This window comes from Carettochelys insculpta, chromosome 22 (assembly GCF_033958435.1).
Source record: "Carettochelys insculpta isolate YL-2023 chromosome 22, ASM3395843v1, whole genome shotgun sequence".
In the NCBI taxonomy this organism is placed as follows: Eukaryota; Metazoa; Chordata; order Testudines; family Carettochelyidae; genus Carettochelys; species Carettochelys insculpta.
Window position 1 is genome coordinate 12300738 of NC_134158.1, and position 20337 is coordinate 12321074.

The 20337-nt window shown below is 59.7% G+C and overlaps 1 protein-coding gene across 3 annotated transcripts; it reads right to left on the minus strand.

Annotated features, from left to right (window-relative positions):
* Positions 1-9605: 9605 nt before the first annotated feature.
* Positions 9606-20218, minus strand: IDH3G (isocitrate dehydrogenase (NAD(+)) 3 non-catalytic subunit gamma). Of its 3 annotated transcripts, XM_075016449.1 has the most exons (14): positions 20035-20218; positions 18649-18681; positions 18366-18377; positions 18045-18142; positions 17749-17861; positions 17587-17647; positions 17335-17467; positions 16936-17069; positions 16642-16744; positions 10600-10746; positions 10373-10467; positions 10185-10245; positions 9846-9954; positions 9606-9771 (listed from the first exon to the last, which is right to left on the minus strand). In XM_075016449.1, the coding sequence occupies exons 1-14, from the start codon at positions 20086-20088 to the stop codon at positions 9743-9745; spliced, it is 1182 nt and encodes a 393-aa protein (XP_074872550.1). In that variant the 5' UTR covers positions 20089-20218; the 3' UTR covers positions 9606-9742. The 3 variants fall into 3 exon arrangements, with proteins under 3 accessions (XP_074872550.1, XP_074872551.1, XP_074872552.1); XM_075016450.1 differs by lacking the exon at positions 18366-18377; XM_075016451.1 differs by lacking the exon at positions 16936-17069 and having other exon boundaries at positions 17306-17467.
* Between the last annotated feature and the right edge of the window lie 119 nt (positions 20219-20337).

A 20337-nucleotide genomic window follows, 5' to 3' on the forward strand; every position in this document is an offset into this window, starting at 1 on the left:
CCCCCCACTCCATCACACCAGGCCAGGAGGGGGGTGTGCAAAGGCCAGTGGAAAACGCCCAACAATAAACTCCTCATCACTTTGATGTGGTGGAGACGGAAGCTGAAGCCCAGGTGCAGCTGCAGACAGAGGCACTGAGCAGCTGCGAGTTCCCCCTGTGTTGCCAGCTAAGGCGATGGGCTGAGCCACGGGCTGTGATGGAGTGGGGGGAGTGCTGGTGGGAGACTCGGGCTGGATGTGAGAGACAAGCAGAGCAGCTCCCAGCGGCTAAGGATGACCCTGGGGCTATAACCCAGGCTGGCAGGTAACAGCTCTGCCCTGAACAAAGAGGAGGGAGGAGCCGAGCTGGGTTTTGAATGGGGTTGGGGGGCGGCAGCTAGAGGCTAGGGAAAGGGAGAGCTGGAAGGAACCAGCCAGAGGAGGGGGGAAGCTACACCCCAGAGGGGCACCCCTCGGCCTCCTCTCCCCAGGACAGGTCGGAAGGACTGTCTCTGACTGCTACAGTGACGCTTCTGTGAGAAACTGGGCACCTGTTGCCTAATAAACCTCCTGTTGTACCTGCTGAGTGAGAGTCACTCCTGCCAGCGGACGGGGTGCAGTGCAGGGGAACCCCTGAACCCCATCACAGGGTGAGTGATGGGCCAAGCCACAGGTTGAGTGATGGGCTGGGCCACAGGCCGAGCCCATCACACTGCTGAACCCAGCCCAGCTACCGCAGGGCGTGGGAATAGGTGTGAGCCCCCGGCTGCAGGGACGGAACCGGAGGGCTGGTGGGGGCTGTGCTAAGCTGCCAAATTGCTGCTGGAGCTTTTATGTCCACAAACAAAATCTTTGGTTTGCAGTTTGGGGTCACTGGCCCTTCCTGAACAGGGTCAGCTCAGCTCAAATGGGGCTTGGCTGCAGCGATTCCTGGGGGGACTGGCCCATGTGTAGCCAGGGGGCCATGGGGTGCAGAGAGAGCACAACCCCGTGGGAGACTCAGGGAGTCACCTCCCAGTTTCCCTTCTCCCACCAGCGCCCAGAGCCAGGAGATCACCAACATGTCAGAGTCTTGTCTCGTCCTGCAACTGATGTTATCAAGACAATGAAACAGGAACCAACTCCCTCGGAGCAACCCCCCCGCTCCCGCCCCCCAGCCCGGCCCGGCCCCGTCGGCGCCCCCCCACTCCTGCCCCCCAGCCCCTGCCTCCCCGGCCTCGTCGGCGCCCCCCGCTCCCGCCCCCCAGCCCCTGCCGGCCCGGCCTCGTCGGCACCCCTCGCTCCCAGGCCCTGCCAGCCCGGCCCTGTCGGCACCCCAGTGTGATGGGGTTCAGGGGTCCCCCTGCACTGCACCCCGTCCGCTGGCAGGAGAGACTCTCACTCAGCAGGTACAACAGCAGGTTTATTAGGCAACAAATGTCCAGTTTCTCCCAGAAGCATCAGCATAGCCGCCAGAGACAGTCCTTCCAACCTGTCCTGGGGAGAGGACCCCGAGGGGGGCCCCTCTGGGGTGTAGCTTCCCCCTCCTCTCGCTGGCTGCCTTCCAGCTCTCCCTTTTCCTAGCCTCTAACTGCCACCCTCGATTCAAAACCCAGCTCAGCTCCTCCCTGCTCTTTGTTCAGGCAGAGGTGTCACCTGCCAGTTGTAGCCCCAGGGTCATCCTTAGCCACTGGGAGCTGCTGCTTGCCTCAGACATCCAGCCTGACTCACACATGCACTCCCCCCACTCCATTACATCTCTCCCCGCTTCCAGACCGAACTGAGCGGGGTCACTTAGCCAGTGACCTGGGGAAGTTCGGGGCCCTCCCTGCGTGACAGGGCATCGGCTATGGTGTTGTTGTTCCCCTTCATGTGGACCACCTCCATGTCGTAGTCCTGCAGGAGCAGCTCCACCGCAGGAGCTTGGCGTTGGCCCCTTTCATGTGATGCAGCCAGGTCAAGGGTGAGTGATCGGTGTACACGGTGAAACGCCGTCCAAACAGGTACGGCTGCAGCTTCCCCAGCGCCCACACCATGGCCAGACATTCCTTCTCTATGGCCGCGTAGTTCTGCTCCCGGGGCAGCAGCTTCTTACTCAGGTACACGATGGGGTGTTTCTCCCCTTTGTCAGTCACCTGCATTAGCACCGCGCCCAGCCCCACGTCTGAGGCATCAGTGAACACCAGGAAGGGTTTGTTGAAGTCTGGATTTGCCAGCACTGGGGCCCTGACCAGAGCCTCCTTCAGCGCGCAGAGGGCCTCTTGGCACTGCTCGGTCCAGACCACCTTGTCAGGCTTTCCCTTTTTACACAGCTCCGTGAGGGGGGCTGCGATGGAGCTAAAGTGGGGCACAAACCTCCGGTAGTACCCCGCCATCCCAATGAAGGCCTGGACCTGTTTCTTAGTCTGGGGTGTTGGCCAATCTTTGATAGCTTCCACTTTAGCTGGCTCTGGCTTTAAGCAGCCGCTGCCCACCTTGTGGCCCAGGTAGGTCACCTCAGCCATTCCCACCTTGCACTTCCCTGCCTTGACAGTCAGACCGGCCTTCTGGAGTCGGTCCAGCACCTGATTGACCTGGGACACATGGTCCTCCCACGTCTGGCTGAAGATGCAAACGTCGTCCATGTAAGCCAGGGCAAAGCTCTCCATCCCTTTCAGTAGCTGGTCCACCAGACGCTGGAAGGTAGCGGGTGCCCCCTTGAGGCCAAAGGGCAGGACCAGGAACTCGTAGAGCCCCACAGGAGTGATGAAAGCCGACTTGAGCTGGGCATCTTGGTCTAATGGCACTTGCCAGTACCCCTTGGTGAGGTCTATGGTGGTGAGGTAACGGCCTCCCCCCAGCTTGTCTAAAAGGTCATCAGGCCTGGGCATGGGGTAGGCGTCCGAGACAGTGATGGCGTTAAGCTTGCGATAGTCCACACAAAACCGAACAGACCCATCTTTTTTAGGGACTAACACCACGGGAGAGGCCCAGGGGCTGGACGAGGGTTGGATCACCCCCAGAGCCAGCATGTCTTCAACCTCCCGCTCTATGTCCTGAGCCGTCCTCCCTGTGGCTCTGAATGGCACACACTTGATAGGGCCGTGGGTGCCTGTCTCTATTCGGTGGACAGCCAGGTCAGTGCGTCCGGGTCTGTCCGAGAACAGCTGTTGATGCGAATGCAGCACCTCCTTGATCTCCGTCTGCTGGGCAGGGGTCAGCTGGTCTGAGAGGGGAATAGACTCCAGCAAGGAGCCGGCTCCAGTCCTTGTGAGTAAATCCACCAAGGGATCATCCCCCTGCCCCTCCCAGTGTCTGCACACGGCCAGCACCAAGTTCTCTCTGTCCCAGTAAGGTTTCATCATGTTCACATGATAGACCCGGTGGCTGTGGGCCCGGTTCGACAGTTCCACCACATAATTCACGTCATTTAGCTGTTTGACAACCTTGAAGGGCCCATCCCAGGCCGCTTGCAGCTTGTTCCGCCGCACAGGTACAAGGACCATCACTTGATCCCCGGTGGCATAGGCTCGGGCCCGGGTGTTACGGTCATACCAGACCTTTTGCTTCCTTTGGGCCATGGAGAGGTTCTCCCTGGCCAGGCCCATGAGCTCGGTGAGTTTTTCCCGGAAGGTTAGTACGTACTGTACCACTGACTCCCCTTCAGGGGAGGCCGTCCCCTCCCACTCTTCTCTGAGCAAGTCCAAGGGTCCCCGTACCCTCCTTCCGTACAGCAGCTCAAACGGGGAGAACCCCGTGGATTCCTGGGGCACCTCCCTGTATGCAAACAGCAGGTGGGGTAAGTACTTGTCCCAGTCATGGGGGTATTGATTCATGAAGGTTCTCAGCATCTGCTTCAGAGTCCCATTGAACCTCTCCACCAGCCCATTGGTCTGCGAGTGGTAGGCTGTGGCCCAGGTGTGCCGGACCCCACACTTGTCCCACAAGCGTTGCAGTAAGGCCAACATGAAGTTGGACCCCTGATCTGTGAGGACCTCCTTGGGGAACCCCACTCTGCTGAAAATGGACAGCAGTGCATCCGCCATGGTGTCAGCGTCGATAGAGGTCAAGGCCACTGCTTCTGGGTATCGCGTGGCAAAATCTACCACCACCAAGATATATTTCTTCCCCGAACGCGTTGCCTTGCTGAAGGGGCCCACTATGTCTATAGCCACTTTCTGGAAAGGCTCCTCTATGATGGGCAGTGGCCTCAGGGCAGCTTTCCCCTTGTCCCGGCTCTTCCCCACCCTCTGGCAGGGATCGCAGGACAGGCAACACAGACGGACAGCTGCAAAGATCCCTGGCCAGAATAAGTTCTGTAACAACCTTCTCCTGGTGCGGTGGATCCCCTGGTGTCCTGCGAGCGGGACATCATGGGCTAGGTACAGCAGCCTGCGCCGGTACTTTTGGGGGACCACCAGTTGCCTCTGGACCTTCCATGGCTCCGCTTTGCGTCTGGGAGCCCATTCCCGGTACAGGAATCCCTTTTCCCACAGGAATCTCTCCCTGCAGCACTCCCCCAGCTGTGGAGCTGGGCTGAGACTGGCCAGTTCCCTCAGCTTCTGCAAGGAGGGGTCTCTCTGCTGCTCTGCCTGGAATTCTTCTGCTCGGGCAGGAGCGGATGCTACTTCCCCATCCCTGCCTGGCTCCAGCACCCCTGGCCTGTGAGATCTGGTTTTTGGGGGCCCCCTTTCTCTCAGGGTTGGCCCCTGTGGCTCCTGTGACTTTGGCTGGGCCTGTACCCCTGAATCTGGGGAGCGCACCCCTCGTTTTCTTTGGCTACGGGTCAGGACCAGGGCACGAGGACATTCACCTGGCCAGTTCTCCAGGTCAGCCCCCATCAGTACATCCGCCGGCAAATGGCTGTGCACGCCCACTTCCTTGGGGCCTTCCTTCTTCCCCCATTTCAGGTGCACCCTCGCCATGGGCACCTTGAAAGGGGTCCCATCAATTCCTGTTATCGTCAGGTGGGAATCAGGTATCATGCAACCCGGTGCCACCACCCCGGGTCGGGCCAGCGTCACGTCAGCGCCTGTGTCCCAGAACCCCGTGACCTTTTTCCCGTCTACCTCGAGGTGTTTGAGACACTTGCTCCACAGAGGCATTGCCGCCCCCACTCTGTAAACTGGCCTCTGAGCATTTGGTCCCCCTGAGGAGCTGGTCTGTGGGGCGGACTCGGCCCAATCCGAGTGCCCATTGTCAGCACCACCCACCTTGGCCGCCAGCCCCTCTGGCTTCTGGGACCCCACCCAGTTGACTCCATGACCCCCCGGCCTGCTCAACCTGTCTGGGAGCCTGGGGCACTGGGCTGCTCTATGCCCCTTTCGCCCACAGCGGTAACAGCCTGGGTCTTGTTGTGTCCCTCGGGCCGGCTGCTCTGTCCGGGCTCTGTTTGGCTCTCTGGGGGGTGGGTGGCCGGCCCCTCTTTCCTGGGCTTGCCCAAGAGGTGGTCCCCTCTGTCGTACAGTTAGGGACCGGTCTCTCTCAGATTCTCGGTCTCTCCAGGACTCCCTCTCCCTCCGGGACTCCCTCTCTCTCCGAGACTCCCTCTCTTTGTGGGGCTCACTTTCAAACCTGGCTCGGCTGTTTGTGAAGTCATCTGCCAGTTTCCCTGCACCATGTGAGTCCCCTGGCTTCCGGTCCACGAGCCACACCCTCAGGTCAGGTGCGCACATCTCGTAGAATCGTTCCACGACCGCCAGCTCGATCAGGTCCTCTACGGACTGGGCTCCCATTCCGAACGCCCACTTCTGGTAGTATTGCTTCAGGCGGGCGGTTGTATCTACGTGGGTTTCCTCTGGCCTCTTCTGCGCCTCCTGGAACTTCTTCTTGTACATCTCCGGAGTCAGCCCGAACTTATGCAGCAGGGCCTGTTTGAACCGTTCATAGTCCCCAGGCTGCAGCCCCACCAGCTGGCTGAGCACCGCTGTGCCCTTCTGGCCCAGCAAGGGGGTGAGGTACCGGAGCCACTCATCTGGGGGAACCTCGTGCAACTCACAGGCTCGCTCGAAGGCGGTAAGGAACTCGTCCATGTCCCCTGGGTCCTGACACTGGGCCAGCACACGCGTCTCCAAGTGACTGGCCACCCCGAGCCGTCTGGCCCTCTCCCCGCTTACCGCAGCTGGGGCCTCTTGGCGTCTCGCCTCTGCCATGGCTCGCTCATGCTCCCGCTCTCGCTCTCTCTCCTTCCGTTCTCGTTCTTTCTCCTCCCGCTGTCTCTCTTGTAGCTGGCGCTCGTGCTCACGCTCTCTTTCCCGTTCCTGGCGCTCCAGTTCCTTTAATTTCACCTCGAGTTCCAGCCGTCGCAGCTCTGCGGCAGGGGACTCTGCCCGCGATGGACCACCGCTAGCTGAGCGCGACCTGGCGGGCACCGCGTCTGTCTGACGGCGTCGAGCCCCTGCTCCTGTCGGAGAGTCCGAAATGCTTCCCGAGGCTGACCGGCCACTTTCTGCCGGGACAGGCTCTGCCCCCCCAGATCGGTCATTCTCTTCCAGCTGGGCAATCAGCTGGGCCTTGGTCGCCTTCCCCACGGTCCGGCCTCTCTCTCTGCACAGCCCCGCTAGCTCTGCCTTCAGGAGTCGGGTATAATCCATCTCCCCGCTATCTCCCGGGGTATCCACTCACCAGCAGCAGCTGCAGGAATGGCTCTGTTCCCCCTCTGGCTCTTGTGAGACTCCTTCCTTCTCTGGTGCTCAGTCAGCCACTGCTGGGAGCTCATCCATGGGTGCAGTGCATCCCACTCCTGACACCAGTGTGATGGGGTTCAGCGGTCCCCCTGCACTGCACCCCGTCCGCTGGCAGGAGAGACTCTCACTCAGCAGGTACAACAGCAGGTTTATTAGGCAACAGATGTCCAGTTTCTCCCAGAAGCGACAGCACAGCAGCCAGAGACAGTCCTTCCAACCTGTCCTGGGGAGAAGACCCCGAGGGGTGCCCCTCTGGGGTGTAGCTTCCCCCTCCTCAGGCTGGCTGCCTTCCAGCTCTCCCTTTTCCTAGCCTCTAACTGCCGCCCCCGATTCAAAACTCAGCTCAGCTCCTCCCTGCTCTTTGTTCAGGCAGAGGTGTCACCTGCCAGTTGTAGCCCCAGGGTCATCCTTAGCCACTGGGAGCTGCTGCTAGCCTGACATCCAGCCTGACTCACACAGGCCCTCCCCCCACTCCATCACACCCCCCCACTCCCGCCCCCCAGCCCCTGCGGCGCCCCCCGCTCCTGCCCCCCAGCCCAGCCCGGCCCCACCGGCGCCCCTCGCTCCCAGCCCCTGCCAGCCCGGCCCGGCCCCGCCGGCACCCCCCCGCTCCCGGCCCCTGCCAGCCTGGCCCGGCCCCGCCGGCGCCCCTCGCTCCTGGCCCCTGCCAGCCTGGCCCGGCCCCGCCGGCGCCCCTCGCTCCCGGCCCCTGCCAGCCTGGCCCGGCCCCGCCGGCGCCCCCCGCTCCCAGCCCCTGCCAGCCCAGCCCGGCACCGTCGGCGCCCCCCGCTCCCGGTCCCCGGCCAGCCTGGCCCGGCCCCGCCAGCGCCCCTCGCTCCCAGCCCCTGCCAGCCCGGCCCGGCCCCGCCGGCGCCCCTCGCTCCCGGCCCGGCCCCATCGGCGCCCCTCGCTCCCGGCCCCTGCCAGCCTGGCCCGGCCCCGCCGGCGCCCCTCGCTCCCGCCCCCCGGCCAGCCCGGCCCAGCCCCGCCGGCGCCCCTCGCTCCTGGCTCCTGCCAGCCTGGCCCGGCCCTGTCGGCGCCCCCCACTCCCGCCCCCAAGCCCCTGCCAGCCCGGCCCGGCCCCACCAGCGCCCCTCGCTCCCGCCCCCCCCCCAGCCCCTGCTGTGCTGGTGCCTGTCCCCAGTGCCCACCATCTCCCCTACCCACCCTGTGTCCTGAGCCCTTTGGCTCCAGGCTGGAATGTCTGTTTCCTGCACATGGTGGCCGGCAGCCACTCCGCACCTGCAGTGCCCTGGGCTGCCTGGACAGGCCCAGGTCCTCGCTCTCCCATTGGCCACGCCCGGTCAGTAGAGCACCCCAGGGTAGCCAGGCCCCCCCCAGCGGCAGCTGTGGGCCAGAGACCACTGAGACTGGTGCCCTGGGGCTGTGCTCAGCATGGGGCAAGGCCCCAGCCCAGTCGCTCACAGAGCCTTTTTACATGGAAACCTAGTAATGCCTGTACCATCGCCCTCTTAACCGTGTGTGCCAGTGCGTGCACGCGAGTGTGTGCGCGTCAGTCTATGTCTGCCTCTACGCACGTGCAAGTCTGTCTGTACTCGAGTGCGTCTGTTCATTCACCCCCCCATTCAGCCCCCAGCCCCGCCTGGGCACGGCCGAAGCTCTGCACCCGGCCCCCACAGCGGCGACAGCGCAGTGCACCCGATCCCCAGCCCACTGCCCCTCTCACCCTAGAGAGCAGCCGGGCTGAGCTGGGGCCCTCAGTGCAGAGCTGCACCTGCTCGTGGGTCCCTTTCACATTGTGAGGACACGCATGGGCGTTGGCCAGCCCGCGGCTGCCGCTTGAGAGGAGAACGGGCCACTCTGTGGGGCAGGAGGCGCAAGTCCATCCAACTCCCATGGCCCTGGGAGCACTGGCCTGCTGAGCCCCGGGCCGCCAGCTCAACCCTGCAGGGTCAGGGAGAGATCTGGGCCAAAAGGCTTGGAAAAGGTCGGTAAGGACGGGTGACAGTCTGGGTGCGAGGCAAAGGCTGGGCTCAGTCACCTCTGCAGGGCCCTTCCCGCTGAGCCAGGGAGATCCCCACCCATTGCTGAGAGGGGAAGAGAACTCACTAACAGCCCTGGGCCTGCAAAGGGCAACACCCTTCCAGCCGTGTCCTGGCCGCCACCCGAGACCAGCGCCCCGAAGGGCAAGAACCCAAACAGCCTGCGACCTCTCGGCTGCCATCCATCTCTAGCCCCGAGCCCCCCACGGCCGGGCCCTGCCCTGCCACGGCCCCGAGCCCCCAAGGTGGGAGTTGGGGCCGGGGGAGGGCGTATCTGGGGTTTGGGGGTGCCAATGGGAGGGAGGTGGGGGGACAGGGACTGGGCTTGGGGGGTCATGGTCTGGCACTGACACCCCCTACCCCCAGGTGAGCTGCGGCACATCCCCAGCCTGCGGTGCTGCTGGAGAAGTATGAGTGGCCCCCCGAGCAGGCGGAAGCCTTCACCCGCTTCCTACTGCCCATGCTGGAGTTCCTGCCCGAGCAGCGCGCCACGGCCGCCCAATGCCTGCAGCACCCCTGGCTGCGCACCTAGGGGGGCCCTGGCGTGCAGCCGCCCCGTCCCGTGACCCCTGGCTGTGCACCTGGGGGGGGATGACCCTGGCATGCAGCCGCCCCGTCCTGTGTGACCTCTGGCTGTGCACCTAGGGGAGACCCTGACGTCCAGCCGCCCCATGCCTGCGGGACCCCCCCCGCCCCGGCTGCACACCCAGCAGGGACCCGGCCTCCAGCCACCGCACGACTCCAGGGACTCCAGAGTGCAGACACCTTGCCCACCTCCACCCTGGTGTGCCTTGGCCACCATGAGAGGTTGGGGGCAGGGAAGGAATGACAGGATGGGGGCTGAGTGTAGCTGGGTGGGCTTCCCCCCAGCCTGACACTTGATTAAATGGTTTGACAAAAGCCTGGCCTCACAGTGACCATGTTTAGGGGACAGGAACCCAGGTGTCCGGGCAAGAAGCGCACACGAGACGGAGGCAGCTGGTCTTGTATGGAGGTTTATTCTTGGGGGAGGCGGGTGAGAAGCACTGGCCTATGACACGCAGCAGCAGGGAGTGACGGGGTAGAGGCTGTGCCCCATGGACTGCCTGGCTGAGGATAATGGCCTGCCTGGCCCCTTCATCGCGGCCTGAGGGCGGGGTCTTCCCCTGCAGAGGGAGAGAGACGGGTCAGGGAGCGAATCCAGGCACCCGGGCCCACCCCCACCAGGGCCCTGACTCACCGTGGCCCTTGCTGCGCTGGCTCCAGCCGCTGGCGGTGCGGATGTGGCACAGGATGGACTGGACGGCTCCTGATGTGGTGCCCTGGCCCCCGATGTCCGGCGTGTGGGTCTGCAGGGAGGAGCGGGTTTGAGCAGGGCTTGGTACCTTCCTCTGGGGCGTCCAAGCCCTGCAGGCGCCCCACCCTTAGGACAGGTGCGACCTCCTGTTTCAGCAGCCTGCAACTGCCCAGTGGCAGGCAGAGGGCCATCCCCACCCTGCTGCTGGCCAGGGGGTAGGGACAGAAATCCCCCCACACCAAGACCAGGACTGCCTCTGGCGCGCGCCGGGGCAGGGCTTACCGTCTCGTCATCCAGGGAGGCCAGGACGGCCTGCCGGATGGTGGAGGCAAAGCTGTGTAGCCTGCAAGGGGAGCGGCAAACGAGAGGGGCGTGGTCAGAGCAGCTCAGGCCCCGCCCCAGTGGCAGGAAAAATGCTGCCTGGGGCCGAGGCCCCACGCGCTGGGGGGCACCGCACGGAGGAGGCTCACCCGAGATGATCCAGCATCATGCAGGCGGCCAGCAGAGTGGCCGTGGGGTTGGCCACGTTCTTGTAGGCGATGCTCTTCCCTGTGTTCCGCGTGGCCTGTGGGTGGGAGACCCTGAGCCGGCCCCAAAGCCCCTGCCCCCACACCCACCTCCCCGTCCCCCAAGACCATCACGCCTGCCCCTTCGCCCCCAACGGCTCCCAACCGGAGGCCCCCACCCCGCGGCTCACCGTCTCAAAGACAGCAAAGTCTCTGCCGTAGTTGGCGCCAGGCACCAGCCCCGGGCCGCCGACCAGCCCCGCGCACACGTTGTTCACGATATTTCCGTAGAGGTTTGGCATAACCATGACGTCGAACTGCTGGGGGCGGGACACCAGCTGGGCAGAGAACGAAACAGCCACACTGGGTCAGACCAAAGGTCCTTCCAGCCCAGAGCCAGTGCCCCAAAGGGAGGAAGCCGAACAGCCAGCGACCCCTCAGCTGCTGTCCATCTCCAGCTTCCGACAGAGGGACACCAGCCTTACCCAGCCTGGCTACGAGACATTAGCCAGCACTTTTTTAAGCCCTCTTATAGCCCCAGCCTCCTCCTGTGCACTGTGTAAAGAACTTCCCTTTCTTCCTTTCCAACCTGCAGCCCCGTAATTCCACTTGCTGCCTCGCAGTTCTGACATTACGGCAGCAAGCAAATAACATTTCCGCGTTTGCTTTCTCCACGCCACTGGCGATGTTATTGACCTCTGTCACCCCCCTTGGCCTCCTCTCTTCTAAGCCAAAGGGTCCTAGTCTCTCGACTCTCTCTTCATAGGGCTCTGCTCCAAAACCCTCCTCATTTTAGTGGCCCTTTTCTGAACCGTTTCTAGTGCCAATGTAGCTCTGGAGATGAGACCACCACCTGTTTGCACTACTAAAGATGTGGTGTTCCATGGTATGATGTAGTGTGGGGGGCTCCTCCTGGGGGTAACCTGGCGCCCAGGTGACACCTCTGGGCTGCAGACAAAGGAGGAGGTGGAGCCTGAGGGGTTTGAATTGGCACTGGGAGTGGGAAGCAGTGAGTCTGGGCTGAGAGGGAGAGAGAGAGACAAAGGAGGGGGCAAGGCCCCGGCTCTGGGGGCCCCTCGGGGCCTCCTCTCCACACATGGATGGGACTGGCTGTCTCTGCCGGCTGCACTGACTCCTCTGTACGACGCTGTGTCCTGTCGGCTAATGAACCCGCTGTTCTCCTGCTGAGTGAGAGTCGCTCCTGCCTGCGGCTGGGGCCAGAGCCTGGGCTCCCCAAGCCCCATCACACATTTTTTTATAAGGGCAATAAGATATTCTCAGTCTTAACCTCCATCCCTTTGTCAATGACTCCTAACCCCCCATTTGCTGTACTGGCTGCCGCTGCGCACCGCCAGGACGTCTTCAGAAAACCGTCCACCCTGACTCCCAGATCTCTCTCCTGATAAGCTGTAGCTACATTAGCCCGCACCACCCTGCAGGTACAGTGGGGGTTAGGTTTTCCAACATGCACTACTTTACATTTGCTATTTCATTGCCCAGTCACTCAGTTTTAAGAGATGGTTTTGAAGTTCTTCGCAGTCTGCTCTGGTCTAACGATCCTGAGCAGTTCAGTGTCATCTGCAAACTTTGCCACCTCACAGTTTGGCCCCTTTCTCCACATCATTCATGAGTAAGTTGAACAGGACTGGTCCTAGGACCGACCCTTGGGGAACACCACCAGTTACCCCTCTCCATTTATTCCCACCCTCTGCTTCCTGCCTTGTAACCAGTTCTCAGTCCACAAAAGACTTTTCCCTCTTCTCCCCTGGCTATTTAACTTACGTAAGAACCTTTGGTGAGGGACCTGGTCAAAGGCTTTCTGGAAATCCCTGTACACTGCATCTACTGGATCGCCCTTGTCCACGTTTGTTCAAAGAACTCTCATAGATGAGTCAGACACAATTTCCCTTTACTGAAACCATGTTGATTTTTCCCCAACAAATTGTGCTCTTCTGCGTGGAGACAATTTTATTCTTGACCATGGTTTCAACTAGTTTACCTGGTACCTACATTAGATTTTCTGGTCCCCCTGACTTGTTCCGATCAGTTCCAAAACCTCCTCTAATGCCACCTTAAACTTGGACAATTCTTCAGATTTGTCAACCACAAAGGATAGCCCAGGTTTGGGAATCTCCCTCACACCCTCAGCCATGAAGCATGACACTAAGAATTCACGGAGTTTCTCCACAATGACTTTGCCATCGCCGAGTGCCCCTTTTGTATCTCAATCAGCTGGGGGCCCCACTGGTTGTTGGGCAGCTTCTTGCTTCTGCTGTACTTAAACATTTTGGTATTGCTTTTTGAATTTTTAGCTAGCTGTTCTTCAAACTCCTTTTTCTCTTTTCTTATTACGTTCTTACGCTTAATTTGACAGTGCTAATGCTCCTTCCTATTTTCCTCGCTAGGATTTGACGTCCCGTCTCAGAGAGGACTTCTTCATGGCTCGCAGTGCTTATTAACTTTGCATGATACCCAGCTGGGAGGGGTTGCAACTGCTTTGGAGGATAGGCTCATAATTCAGAATGATCTGGACAAACTAGAGAAATGGTCTGAGACAAAGAGGATGACATTTAATAAGAACAAATGCAAACTGCTCCACCCCAGAAGAAACAATCAGCTTCATACATATAGAATGGGAAGTGACTGTCTAGGAAGAATTCCTGTGGAGAGGGATTTAGGGGTCCTAGTGGACAAAAAGCTAAATATGAGTCAGCAGTGTGATGCTGTTACAAAAAAATTAAACATGATTCTGGGATGCATTAACAAGAGTTGTGAACAAGACATGAGACGTCATTCTTCCGCTCTGCTCAGCGTTGATTAGCCTCAGTTGGAGTATTGTATCCAGTTCTGGGCAGTACATGTCAAGAAAGATGTGGAGAAACTGGAGAAGGTCCAGAGAAGAGCAACAAGAATGATGAAAGGTCTAGAGAACATGAGTTCTGAGGGACGACTGAAAGAACTGGGCTTGTTTAGTCTAGAATAGTCTCAATAGTAAAGAATAAAACTGCAAGGCACGTAGAAGAGCACGAATTGTTGGGCAAAAGTCAGTATGGTTTCTGGAGAGGGAAGTCGTGTCTAATCTATTAGAATTCTTTGAAGGGGTTAATAAACATGTGGACAAGGGGCACCCAGTGGACATAATATACCTAGATTTCCAGAAAGCCTTTGACACGGTCCCACACCAAAGGCTTTTATGTAAATTAGGCGGTCATGGGATAGGAGGAAAGGTCCTTTCATGGATCGGGAATTGGTTAAAAGACAGAAAACAAAGGGTTGGAATAAATGGTAAATTTTCACAATGGAGGGGGGTAACTAGTGGTGTTCCCCAGGGGTCAGTCCTGGGACCGATCCTGTTCAACTTGTTCATCAATGATCTAGAAAATGAGGTAAGCAGTGAGGTGGCAAAGTTTGCAGATGACACCAAGTTGTTCAGGACAGTCAAAACCAAAAGGGATTGTGAAGAACTACAAAAAGATCTCAGCAAACTGAGTGATTGGGCAGCAAAATGGCAAATGAAATTTAATGTGGGTAAGTGTAAGGTAATGCACATTGGAAAAAATAACCCAAATTACACGTACAACATGATGGGGTCAAATTTAGCTACGACAGATCAGGAAAGGGATCTTGGAGTTATAGTGGATAGTTCTCTGAAGACATCCACGCAGTGTGCAGCGGCAGTTAGTAAAGCAAATAGGCTGTTAGGAATTATTAAAAAAGGGATAGATAATAAGACAAAAGGTATCATACTTCCCCTATATAAAACTACGGTATGCCCACATCTTGAGTACCGCGTGCAGATGTGGTCTCCTCACCTCAAAAAAGATATACTGGCATTAGAAAAGGTACAGAAAAGGGCGACTAAGATGATTAGGGGCTTGGAACGGGTCCCATATGGGGAGAGGCTAGAGAGACTGGGACTTTTCAGTCTGGAAAAGAGGCGATTGAGGGGCGATATGATAGAGGTATATAAAATCATGAATGGTGTGGAGAAAGTGAACATAGAAAAATTATTTACCTTTTCCCATAATACAAGAACTAGGGGACACCAAATGAAATTGATGGGTAGTAGGTTCAAAACTAATAAAAGGAAATTTTTCTTCACACAGCGCACAGTCAACCTGTGGAACTCCTTGCCGGAGGAGGCTGTGAAGGCCAGGACTCTATTAGGGTTTAAAAAGAGCTCGATAAATTTTTGCAGGTTAGGTCCATAAATGGCTGTTAGCCAGGGGTAAAGTATGGTGCCCTGGCCTTCAGTACAAGGGCAGGAGATGGATGGCAGCAGATAAATCACTTGATCATTGTCTTCTGTTCTCCTTCTCTGGGGCACCTGGCATTGGCCACTGTTGGCAGACGGGATGCTGGGCTGGATGGACCTTTGGTCTGACCCAGTATGGCCATTCTTATGTAGAAAAGAGAAGACTTAGAAGGGACATGACAGCAGTTTTCAAGCACCTCAAAGAGGGTTAGAAGGAGGAGGGAGAAAACTTGTTCTTTGGCCTCTGAGGACAGGACAAGGAGCAATGGGCTTAAACTGCAGCAAGGGAGGTTTAGGGTGGACATTAGGAAAGACTTCCTGTCAGGGTGGTTAAACACTGGAATAAGTTGCCGAGGGAGGTTGTGGAATTACCACCACTGGAGATATTTACGAGCAGGTCAGACAGACACCTACCGGGGATGCGCTAGATGGTGCTTGGTCCTGCCAAGAGGGCAGGGAACTGGACTTGATGACCTCGAGGCCCCTTCCAGTTCTAATGTTCTACGATTCTGATTCCACTTTTTAGAAGATGCCTTTTTATCTCACTGCTTCTTTTACATGGTGGTTAAGCCACGGTGGCTTTTGGTTGGGTCTTTTATTATGCTTTTTAATTTGGGGTATACATTTACATTAGGCCTCTATTCTGGTGCCTTTGAAAAGCTTCTATGCAGCTTGCAGGGATTTTACTGTAGTCATTGTACCTTTCAATTTCCATTTAACTAGTCTCCTCCTTTTTGTATAGCTCCTTTCCTGAAATTAATTGCCAGTGTTGGCCTGCTGAGATGTTCTTCCCACTCCAGGAATGTTAAGTGTTGTCATGGTCAATATTTCCAGCTGTCCTGTGACAGTTCTCTTGGACCAGACCCTGCACTCCCCTCAGAACTAAACCAAGAATTACCTGCTCCCCCCCTCCCCCTTGTAGTTTCCTGTACCAGCTGCTCCCAGTAGCATCATTTAAGGTATCAAGGAATTTTATATCTCCATCTCATCCTCCGGTGACCTGTACCCAGTCAAAATGGAGATAACTGAGATCCCCTACTATTATGGAGTTTTTATTTTGATTGCCTCTCTAACCTCCCACAGCATCGATAGTATATCTCTACGGCCATATTCGTATTAGAGCCCGGAATTGCTAGCTATCGAGATTCTGGGGAACCTTTGATTTGTTTGAGATATTTACTTCACTTGATTCCACATTCACACGCAATGCCACTCCCCCACCTGCACGACCTGTACCGTCCTTCCAAGTTGTTTTGTACCCCTGCACAATCACGTCCCTTCGATTGTCCTCATCTCGTCCGGTCTCTGTGAGGTGTATTATATCAATATCCTCCTCTACTACAAGGCACTCTAGGTCACCCACCTTATCGTTGACACTTCTAGCATTTGTGTATAAGCACTTGAGAAGCTTTTCTGCCCTTCCCAGATTCTTTTCTGGAGACTGTTCCTGTTCTGAGCCAGCCCTTACCGTATCCTCCCCCACCCTCTCCTCCCGACTAACACCTGGACAGTCTCTATCACTGGACCCTCCTCTAAGAGAAGTCACTGTCTGAGCCACGTGCTCCTCTGCAGCCCTCGCCTTTCCCCGACTGCTCTTCGGCCTTTTTAAGGGTAAATGCCAGCAGTCTGGTTCCATTTTGGTTTCGGTGGAGTCCATCCTTCTCTATGGGCTCCCCCATCCCCATAGTCTCCCCAGTTCCTAATAAATCGAAACCCTTCCTCCCTACACCACCGTCTCATGCACGCATTGAGACTCTGAATTTCTGTCTTCCTACCTAGCCCTGCATGTGTACCCAGAGACACTTCTGAGAATGCTACCACAGAGGTCCTGGATGCCTGAGTTCTTTCCCCAGGTGTGAGGGCAAGGGTCAGGACACCTGGGTTCTTTCCCCATCTATGGGGTGGGGTCGCCAGATGCCTGGGTTCTTTCCCCATCTATGGGGGGTGGGGAGGGTTTGCCGGACGCCTGGGTTCTCACTTGCATGGTGGCGTTGTCCACGATTATGCTGTCGAAGGCAATCTCAGGGTAGCCGCCCGCCACCTCCCGGCAGCACTGCAGGAAGAGCCCATCACCCAGCTTCCTGCAGGAGAGGGAAAGGGAGCTGCTCAGCCAGGGGCCCTACAGCCTACCTGCCCCGCCCTCCCCATAGCGCTTCCTCCCACCCCTTCACCACCCCCATTCCACCCAGCCCTGTCCACACCTCCCTGGCTGGCTCCACGCTGCCTTCCCCTACCCGCCCCGCATGTTGAGCCCTGGGGCGTGGCCACGCACATGATGTTGGCCTTGTGAACGGCGGTGACCTTGGCGCGCCCAGCGTCGCGGGCCAGGCGGAAGGCGTAGTCGGCGATGCGCAGCGACCGTGCCCTGGTGATGATCTTCAGGCTCTCGACCACACCGGAGACACTCTGTGGGGTGCAGGCAGCACCATGGGCTCCCCTCCCCCGCAGCAAGGGCACTGCTGGGGTGCGGGGGGGAGGGGTGCACCAGGCAGCCTTTCCCTCCCACAGGAAGTGCTGGGCAGGGGCATGGTGGGGCTCTGGGGGGTGGAGCTTCATGGGGGGTGGGCTCACAAACAAGGCAGGCAAATTTGGGGGCTGAGCTCAGAAGGTGGGCATGCTCACACGAGGCGGGCGGGGCTCACACGAGAGGCGGGCGGGGCTGGGGCAGCACCTCATGCTCCAGGCTGCTGTACTCCCCCTCGGTGTTCTCGCGCACGATGAGGATGTCGATGTCCTGGTGTCTTGTCAGCACCCGTGGGAGGCTCTGGCAGTGGATGACGTTGGCGTAGAGATCCAGGCTGGTGCTGCAGGGGCAGAGCAGCTGAGCAGGGCCATGGCCTCCATTCCCCACCTTCGTCCCCTCCCTTCTGGGAGCCCCATCCCCGCCCCAGCCCCTCCCGTGGTCTCCCCCAGCCCAGCTCACCGCAGGATGTTGTTTCGGGACTTGTGGGATGGAGGCAGGTTATGGTTGGTCTCGATGTTTCCTGCCAACCATACACGGAAATGGGATGTCACCAGAAGGGAAGGGGGGCTCTTGTGCCCATGTCCGACTGCACCCCCAGAGCCTGCTGGTGCCTGCACTCACCCTTCAGGGCGACGCGGTTTCGTCGGATGGCCATGATGGCATTGTCAATGTTGTCCTCGGCCACCTCAGAGCTCACTCGCACCTCCTCAAAATCCACGGGGACGCACGCCTGCCTGGGGGAGGGGAGAGGCAGGACATCTGGGTTCTCAGAGAGGGAAGGGGAGGTGGGCTGGTGGTTAAAGGGACCTGAATCCCCAGGACCCTCAGCTCTCTGGGTCACCCCAGGGGCTGCTGAGGCTCATGGAGCCCAGCGTACCAGCAGCAGGGGGCAGCTGCCCCAACCCCCACCTCAATACCTGAACACCTCCTTGACGTGCTGCATCAGCTCCGGCCCAATACCATCCCCTGGGATCATGGTCACGGTGTGACGGCCCCCATACTTCGCCGGTGGTGGCTGTGGGACGAAGTGGTGTGAGCGAACCCAGGCATCCGGGCTCCCTGGCCCCATTCCCCTCCCACAGCCCGGGACGGAACCCAGGCGTCCAGGCTCCCCGGCCCCCACTTTAACGCAGCAGCCGTCACTTCCCCCCTGCAGTTAGGAGTGAGCCCAGGTGTCCAAGCCTCCACATCCCCACCTGAGCCCGCCGCCCTTCCCACCCCCCGGGCGCAGTACTCACAATGGGGGTGTGCTGGTGACACAGGACAGACAGACGGGGAGAGAGAGACAGGGGTTAGTACAGACCAGTGCGTGGGAAGCAAAGGGGGCAGTCTGGCAGCTCCCCCCCAGGGTCCCCTCCTTTGCATGTGGCTCCTGGCACACAGCCCCTCCCTTGGCTGGCTGGCTCTGGGCTCGCCCACGTGGGGGCTGCAGCTGGGTGCAGAGCTGACTGCCCCCGGGATTTCCCAGCTCCCTGGCTGAGCGTGACCCCCGGGCACTGGGGGGGACTGGGGGGCACTCACAGACATCAGGCTCCTGCGCTGGGCACGCTGCCCCTAGGGGAGAACAGAGCACAGGTTAGCGGGGCCTGGGCCAGCAGGCACCAGCAGGGACCTCGAGAGGCCATCGAGTCCGGCCCGGCCTCCCTGCAACGCCAGGCACACACCTGCCCAGGCACGTGCTCCGGGGTCTAACCCCGCCCCCTGCTGCAGGCCCCGCCCATCGGCCCGCCCTGCCAGGTCTTTGGGGTATGAGCCCAGCCAGCCCCCACCCCCCCGCCACATCCCGTCTGCGCCGCCCTGGGACCCCGCCTCCCGCTGCGTCACCAACGCTCGCCCCACCCCCGAGCCGCGCCGGCCAGCGCGGGGCCACGTGTCATCGCACAACCCTAACCCGACGCCTCTGCCCTGCCCCGCCCCCTCAGGGAAGGCTGTCCAATCAGAATCGGCCATTTGCTCTGCCCGCCCCCTTGGCTTTTCCAACCAATCACCTGTGTGAACTGTATGGCGGGACCTGCGCAGATCAAGGAGCAGCCCCGGGCACGTCGGACTTGCGCCGGTTTGGGAGCGGGAGCGCTGGGAGGCCCCACCCCCACAGCCAGAGCCCGCCCAGGCCCGCCCCGCCCCCCCCGTCGAGCTGTCACAGCGGTCCCCGCCTTAGTCTGGACCGTCCAGAGCAACAGGCAGTCCTGGAGCAGCTGATGGGCTAACAGGGAGTTTGCAGCACGAGCTTTGGTGGGCAAAGACGCAGTGTGTGGGGTGCGTGTGTGGGGGGTCAGAGGGATATCTACAGAGTGGGGTCTGCAATCTGCAACCCACCCTGCACCAGGATCCAATCACTCGCACAGGCCCTCAGGGGCAGGTCTGTCCTCGCCTGCAGACAGCCACCAACCGGCCACCCTGTGCCAGCGGCGCCCCCGGCCCAGCCGCCGCGATAGCACCCGGCGCCCTGTGCCAGCGGCGCCCCACTGCGATCTGCATTGGCCAGACTGGACAGACCCGCCAGCTGCGGCCCCCTCCCTGCGCACCCCAGCCCCGCTCGTGCCGCGGACGGGGAGGGTCGGTGCCACCACGGCGCATGGTCCCCACTGCCCCAACTCGCAAGGTGCGCTGGGACGGCTTGAGGCTTTTGTCATCCTTCTGCACCTGTGAAGCCCCGCCCATCTTCGAGGCGTGCCCAATCAGGAAGGAACCCTATGGCGATCGACCCGCCCATCTGTTTCCTTCCCCAATCAGCTCAAAGCAGGCCGGACAGCCTCGCCCGCGGCCGCCAATCGCTGCCTCGACTGTTCATTTCTCGCGCCCAAAGGAAAGCAACTTACCCGCGGCCCCGCCCACTCCCGTGCTCCAATCAGGAGCCGTCCCCTCCGAAACCGGGGGGCCGCGAGCCGTTCCCATCCCCCCGCTCACCGGGTGGGCCGCCAGCAGCGCCGCTCTCCACAGCGGCTGCCTCACCGCCAGCATGGCGTCGCTGCGCGTGTTGCCGGGCAGCTGGTGCGTCCACAGTGCAGCTCGGCCGCACTTATTACCCGCGAGTCCTCAGCGCCAGATTCCTCCCGGTGGCCATTTTGAATCCTCCGGATGGGGCAGTAGTGAGAAGGGCACAGAGACGCATGCGCAGTGGCGGCACTTTGGTTTGTCTCCTTGGCGCAAATAAGTGTCGCGGCCATTTTGTTCCTCAAAGTGCCTGTGATTGGGGGGGACCCGCGTGCG